The sequence below is a fragment of the Eucyclogobius newberryi genome, unplaced genomic scaffold (assembly GCF_026437365.1).
Source record: "Eucyclogobius newberryi isolate DKJ021-1_F unplaced genomic scaffold, fEucNew1.0.hap1 SCAF_20, whole genome shotgun sequence".
Lineage (NCBI taxonomy): Eukaryota > Metazoa > Chordata > Actinopteri > Gobiiformes > Gobiidae > Eucyclogobius > Eucyclogobius newberryi.
The window spans coordinates 17,961,641-17,968,207 of NW_027315835.1; the positions used below are offsets into that span (position 1 = coordinate 17,961,641).

Here is a 6,567-nt window from a genome sequence, read left to right on the forward strand (position 1 = left end):
TAATACATATTATTATGAACGAATAATACTGTAACTGTCGCGATGAATGTTGCAAAAAGCTTTAGCATTGTTTAAATTAGCTCTTTGTTCGTCACTTAATGTAAAAAATCGTGTTCATATTCAAATTTAGATGATGATATACTATGCATTTAAATTTGTTTAATTTACCCTGCATAATGTGTTTGTTTTTTTATTCCCGTATTGTTATGTACCCAATAGAATTAACTACAGCAATACAACAAAACAGGCCTAACCCTACTACTAAGCAAACTACTGAGGCAGACAGTGAGTGCAATATTTGGTATCCAGGTACTGCTTTACTCTTTCGAGACACACACCAGACTCAAGCAGACCAAAGATGGGGATCCTCGATCAGAAGGACACAATGTCCCAGGTGGTCTTCACTCCCTCCACCCTCATGTCATGAGGAGGCGGGCTGCACATGGCTCAGATCTTGTTGTCTCTGCTCACTTTTATCTCGTCTGCACTAAAGGATCCAGCAGCTACGCATACATCATGTTCGCCTGGTCTTTCTGTCCTCTCGTCACCTTGGTCATCACACTTGTAGAGATGTTCAGGCTTGACTTCCTGCTCAAGTTGTGTATGGACTGGCCTGACTTCACCACTATAATCGCAATGTCGTCTGTACTCATGATTGTCACTGTAACTATCAGCTATTTTGCAGTTTTGTGTGGCTTTATTTACACCCTTGAAGTCATTAAGGACAAGTTTATTGTTCAGTCAAATAGGTAGTTACTTAGAAACAATCTCTGGATTCTTCAAAGTGATTTGCCTTTGAAAGCTGCTTGATCTATGTGTCTCTGAGCGGTTACAGAGACAAACCAATGCTTATTGTGTGCGTGATTCTATAGCTCATTCCATTGCCCATCCTCACTCTGATCATAGCCACTAACATCCTGAAGAAACTGAAGCAATGTCTGCCGTTCAGCCTGGACCGCTTTGTCTTAATATGTTTTATTATCTCAGTACTAGTGTATGTCTACTATTGTCTGTCCTGTTTTCATGTTTAAGGGCAAACCTTACTTCATGTGGGCCAATCTTATTCTCTTCACACTGGACCTAATTTTTACACTACTTGGAATTTGTGGCTTCAAATGCACCTGAATGTGAACCTAAACAAGGCTAAACAATGTTTATTTATATTTTTGACTGCATATTTGGTGTGGTAACAATAAAAAGTATAACAGTATAGTAGCATCATCATTTAATAAAAACAAACAGATAAAAATAGTAGTAAAATGTACATTTGTGTAACAGTCATCGATGGTATGATATGATGAAGACGATAATACTGCATTAACATTTGCATATGATAGTGAATACAAACTGCATTCAATGGGTTATCATAAAACTGTGATAAAAATGTCACAAATTTAAATACACGAAAAATTTAAAATATTATAATAACAAATATATTTTGGAAATAAATAAACCATCCGTGCCTCAGTCCTCTGGCTCTTCAAACTCCACTGTCTCTAGCAGACCCTGGAAGCAGAAGTAGTGGGAGTTACAGTAGACCAGAGGACTGTTCGGTGAAGAGCCCACCACTTCAGCTTTGAGTGACGTGAACGGGTTTGCTCCACTTCCCTTCAAGTCCATCTCCAGCTCCTGGAGGATCTGCATTGAGTAGGTCATCTCGGTCTCACTGTGGACATTCACACAGTTTCCAAAAGACTGACATAACACACTAATAATGATCATTACTTTACAACACTACTACACTTACGTGAGTGCAGTGAACAGTGTAGGAACCTCATAGTCCCTGAGTAGAAGAAGAGTTGGAAGCCACCCGTCCTCCAGACTCTGACTAGCATCAAAGCCTTTCAAAGGAATTGAATATTACAGAAAGAAAATTTAGTCACAAATCACTGTGACATCTAAAAGTACTACTGTATATTCTTACCAGGATTAAAGCCCACTACCAGGTCGGGCTTGGCTGCCTCCTCCTTTTCCACCACATTCTCCCAGAACTCATGGTACAAGCCCTTGTACGCACTGACGAAGACTCTCTGCTTAGGTCCAAACGCTCGGAGAGGAGGCCTCTCTACAGGGCCATTTACAATCTCTGGTCCCACCAGGACCACTTCTATGCCCTGGTGTCCTGGGAACATGTTGCTGAGCTCATCATAGTCGGTCAGTTTGGCTCCTAAAGTCTCCAATTGCGCTGCTCCCACCAGGTGAATGGTGAGAGGCTTTTTATAAGGATTCAGCCCAAACAGCCGTATTCCCCAGGCGATTGTCATTGGTCGAGACAGAAACTCACTGGTTACTCTCCATAAGGACTGCTTGAGGTCTTCATCATCAGGGCGGGGTCTTCCAGCATCTGTCCACAGCTCCTTCATGTTAGCTCCGCTCAGAATGGGCCCCAGACGTGGGCTGAGGTCCCCCTGCATCGCCAGCCAGTCCTCCCAGCCCTTAATCTCTGACTGAGTCTTTGACCATTTATCTGAGGGGAACGGGAGCTCACCTGATGATAAGAACGTTTTAAGAAATCATTTATTTTATTTGAAAACAGGAGCAAAAGACCGATTCAGAATTGCTTTGGTTAAGATTAACCTGATATTACATAAATTATATCATACCTTTAAACAAAAGCCACTCCACAACTCGGTCGATAGCAGCGAGTCGCAGCTGAGAACAGAACTTCTTGTGTTTGGACCAGTCCTCTTTCTGACAGTCTTTACAGCAGTAATACACATTGAGACATCTAGAGGAGTAATACATTGTGTTATATAGCTACCTCAGCAGATTATACACCAGTTATTAACACTACATTGAACCTGCCACAGCGCTTCATGTCCTGTGGGGTTGACAGCTGATCTGGTCTCTTCCCACAGTGTGCACACATTTTGAAGGATTCTTCCATCTTTTCAAATATCAACTTCTGAGTCTTAGAGCCCTTTGGTTTACCTTTGGCCTCTGCCATGGTCCTGGAAAAAACAATATCAATAATTTCCTTTTTAGTACAGTTGGGCCTATACATTTTGGCTTTGGCAATGTAGCCAGTATTAGAGATTTTTAAAGAAAAGAAGTATAGCTTGTGGGAAAGGACAGATTTTTTTAGTTATTTTTTTACATTATTTTTATAGTATTATTATTTAATCGAATACATATTTTGATTCAGAGTATTTTGGGCTGGCTGTGTTGAGCTAGATTGTGTTTGCCTTGACTCCCACATCTATAAATAACTAAGAACAGCTGCTATAGTAAAGGCTAAAGTTAAGGGCTCATTAAATAGTATTTCACAATAAAATAATGATATGTACATGTAAGTTTCACACTTGAATGTGACAAACAACAATCTCAGAATATTTCATGAATGCAAGTGGTCGACCTCTTTTTAACAGCTCAAATTGCAGACCATAGGCTCCACACAAGGCCGTTCTATCTGCGCATGCTTGAAGAAAAAGGTTCATTACTACAGTTCCTATGAAACTATCCGTGCCGTTGAGCTCAAACACAGTGGATAAGAGTGACTTACTTCAGTAAATCCGTAATTTGAAAAGCAGTGTGTTGGTGCGCTGAGCTGCTCTCTCCTCTGACATGTGAGAGCTCAGGGGGAGCAGATATAACACCTGTGCTTTTCCTTCTAGAAAACACTTGCAACCACAGAACTTTCCAGAGAACACTTGAATAACTTAGAGAATCCAATCTTATATATGATGAACTTAAATGAAAGGTTAGGGTACTGACATCCCTGGTTCACTTGTGATTATAGTTCCTTTTTAACCCAGTAAGGCTACATACCCAACCTAAAGCCACTCCTTACACCTCAGAATGTTTGTTGGACTTCAAAACAACTCATTTCCTTAGAGGGAAACATGATGGTGAATATAATGTCTTTTATTTAAAAACTCAGTGATCATAGTTGACATAAATAGCTAAAATGCTCTGATTCGGATTATGTCCAGTAGATGGCAGTGTCCAGTCATAGAAAATCCTATAGTAACATTATTTGCTGTGTAAATATGACACATTCAGTTAACAGTTCACACAAAAAGTATCCCTGAACTTTAGGAAATCACTGTCCAAAATAGCAATGTATCATTTCACAATCTAGGGTCATCTGAAATATTTATGTACATTTGCATTTGTAACTGTTTAGATCTGATCACATATATATTTGGATAGCAACGTTCATCTCTATTTATTGTATAGTAACATTGTCCATTTTTAAAAGTCTCTCCATCAGTCTGATTGAGTGTGTTTGGGGGACCGGGGGTCCTTTATGAAGTTCCTGCTTGCGTCTCCTCAAACTCCTCTGTGGGCTGCAGTCCTTGGAAGCGTATAAAGTGGGAGCTGCAGAAGACGGGCGGTGTGTTGGGAGACGACGCGACCTGCTCTGGTTTCTGAGAGCTGAAAGGGTTTGGTCCACTGTCCAGAATGTTAATCTCCAACTCCAGCAAGATCTGCAGGGAGTACTTCAGCTCATTCTCACTGTGGGAAGACAGAATATCATATTATTTGCAAGCTGGCATTGATAACTTCATATTTACAGAAGAGTCAGATCGCAAATACATAAAAAAAAGTAAAGGTGCCCGGTGACATTTGTTTAATTATTACTGATTCATTACATTCTCTCTGTAGTTTCACAAGGTTTTATGTAATATCATAAGATACTGTAAATTGGTCTTGTTAGTATGATTACGCTGCATATGAAATAAACTTGCTGTGTAAAGAATGCAGTAAAGTTGTCAGACACCCACTTGAAGACGGTGAACAAAGTCGGGATGCTGTAGTCTCTGAGGAGGAGCAGAGTCGGCAACCAGCCTTGGATCAGACCCTGGTTGGCATGGAAACCTGATGTACAAGACAATGCAAAACAAGTCATAATGAGAACTAACTATGTCACTCATGATTAATAAATTATAGCCTAAGATAGCGCCACAAGCAGCTTTTTTTTAAATCAAGTTATTTGCTCAATGATACTGAATAAATTATGAACAAAATAACATTCTTTTTAATGCTGGTTTGTAAAACAACATCCTCGTTCAATCTCTAACAGCAGGCACAGTTTGATATTCTTGCACATTAACATGAGCTCTCCGTGTGCCACAGTGCCGCTATATATAAACTGACTTGGCTGCAGTGAAAGCCAACTTATTTAACAGTCCACAGCTGAAAGATAGTGAGGAATTGTTGACATAAATTGTTACAGTTATGATGACAAACTATAATATTGTCAATGGTCATACCAACTAGAAGAGCATTAAAGGATCATTGGATGTCAGTGCACACATGGACATATATGTGGGAATCATTTAAATTTCCAACTAATTTGGAAGGGTGACCATCAGTTATTTTGAAATTTGTATATTATATCTGGACATAGGTGTAATAAAGAACAAGTGGTGAAGCATGACAGATCCTCATATATTTAGCTCCTAGTCTCCTTCAGAGAAGCTTGTGACAATTGAGCAGAGGTTACAAGTGCAGCTGGGGCTTAACCCACACTTTGCAGCTTGTCAGCTCTACAGCCCGGCCTAAGAGGGAATGGAGTGAAGCATGACTTTAATGAGGACCAGGAGAGAGCATGTGATTGACACGAGTCTGGACACAAACATAACATAATAACCTATTTCTGGATGTGTTTTTATCACTGAGGCATTGTCCCAAAGCTCTGTCTATCAGCATAGTGTCACCATGTTAGCTATGATATTCATTTGACCTCTTTCTTTGGGTCACGATGCTGAACATCAGTGGTAAATGACTTGCTCAATTTTGTAACTTAAGTAAAAGTACAGATACAGAAGAAAAAAATACTTAAGTAAAAATCCATCCATCCCAGATTTTCAAACTTATATGAGAGTCCAATGTAGTGCTAAAGAAGTGCTGATTTTCACTCAACACAGGTCAAAACCTTCAGGTGAGATGTCATCATAAACATGCTTAAAAAACATAGTATCCAATGCTAAATGTACTGATGTAAAGGTACTGTACTGTACCTAAAAAGGTACAGTACAGTACTTTTACTTTTTTATTTTGTTACTACAACAACAAAAACAAAGGGAAGAGCTCTGCCTCTCAATAAGGAGCTCATTGGTACGATACCCGGGCCATACCAACTTGACCCCGTGTTACAGAGGGTTCTCCCCGTGTTACAGAGGGTTCAGAGGGTTCTCCCCGTGTTACAGAGGGTTCTCCCCGTGTTACAGAGGGTTCTCCCCGTGTTACAGAGGGTTCTCCCCGTGTTACAGAGGGTTCAGAGGGTTCTCCCCGTGTTACAGAGGGTTCTCCCCGTGTTACAGAGGGTTCTCCCCGTGTTACAGAGGGTTCTCCCCGTGTTACAGAGGGTTCTCCCCGTGTTACAGAGGGTTCAGAGGGTTCTCCCCGTGTTACAGAGGGTTCTCCCCGTGTTACAGAGGGTTCTCCCCGTGTTACAGAGGGTTCTCCCCGTGTTACAGAGGGTTCAGAGGGTTCTCCCCGTGTTACAGAGGGTTCTCCCCGTGTTACAGAGGGTTCTCCCCGTGTTACAGAGGGTTCTCCCCGTGTTACAGAGGGTTCTCCCCGTGTTACAGAGGGTTCTCCCCGTGTTACAGAGGGTTC

General features: G+C 40.9%; 3 protein-coding genes across 5 annotated transcripts in view; 1 reads left to right on the top strand and 2 right to left on the bottom strand.

Annotated features, from left to right (window-relative positions):
- Positions 1–358: 358 nt before the first annotated feature.
- On the top strand, positions 359–1,125 carry LOC140368628 (myeloid-associated differentiation marker-like protein 2). The gene is given in 5 exon segments (XM_072455597.1): positions 359–485; positions 488–747; positions 749–789; positions 791–1,003; positions 1,005–1,125. Coding segments are annotated over 5 exon segments (762 nt in total).
- Positions 1,126–1,231: 106 nt separating this feature from the next.
- Positions 1,232–3,772, bottom strand: LOC140369374 (putative protein MSS51 homolog, mitochondrial). 3 transcript variants are annotated; one of them, XM_072456702.1, is made up of 6 exons: positions 3,503–3,772; positions 2,802–2,951; positions 2,604–2,728; positions 1,925–2,488; positions 1,748–1,841; positions 1,232–1,666 (listed from the first exon to the last, which is right to left on the bottom strand). In XM_072456702.1, exons 2-6 carry the CDS (start codon positions 2,945–2,947, stop codon positions 1,465–1,467), a joined length of 1,131 nt encoding a protein of 376 aa, XP_072312803.1. In that variant the 5' UTR covers positions 2,948–2,951; positions 3,503–3,772; the 3' UTR covers positions 1,232–1,464. The 3 variants fall into 3 exon arrangements, with proteins under 3 accessions (XP_072312803.1, XP_072312804.1, XP_072312802.1); XM_072456703.1 differs by lacking the exon at positions 3,503–3,772 and adding an exon at positions 3,356–3,418; XM_072456701.1 differs by lacking the exon at positions 3,503–3,772 and having other exon boundaries at positions 2,802–3,017.
- Positions 3,773–3,843: 71 nt separating this feature from the next.
- Positions 3,844–6,567, bottom strand: part of LOC140369195 (putative protein MSS51 homolog, mitochondrial) — a 7,705-nt gene continuing 4,981 nt past the window's right edge. Inside the window, exons 6-7 of the mRNA XM_072456466.1 lie at positions 4,728–4,821; positions 3,844–4,458 (exon numbers count right to left, since the gene is read on the bottom strand). Of these exons, the coding sequence (XP_072312567.1) occupies positions 4,248–4,458; positions 4,728–4,821 (305 nt within the window). The 3' untranslated portion in view covers positions 3,844–4,247. The remainder of the gene's footprint in view (positions 4,459–4,727; positions 4,822–6,567) is intronic.

What these genes read in the sequence shown, in the direction of transcription:
- LOC140369374 (XM_072456701.1), bottom strand. Translation starts at nt 3,004, where the DNA reads ATGTATAGGCCCAACTGTACTAAAAAGGAAATTATTGATATTGTTTTT. An exon ending in GGAGTGGCTTTTGTTTAAAG is followed by an intron (nt 2,489 to 2,603) that starts GTATGATATAAT and finishes TCTTATCATCAG; the next exon opens with GTGAGCTCCCGTTCCCCTCA. An exon ending in ACACTGTTCACTGCACTCAC is followed by an intron (nt 1,667 to 1,747) that starts GTAAGTGTAGTA and finishes GAATGTCCACAG; the next exon opens with TGAGACCGAGATGACCTACT.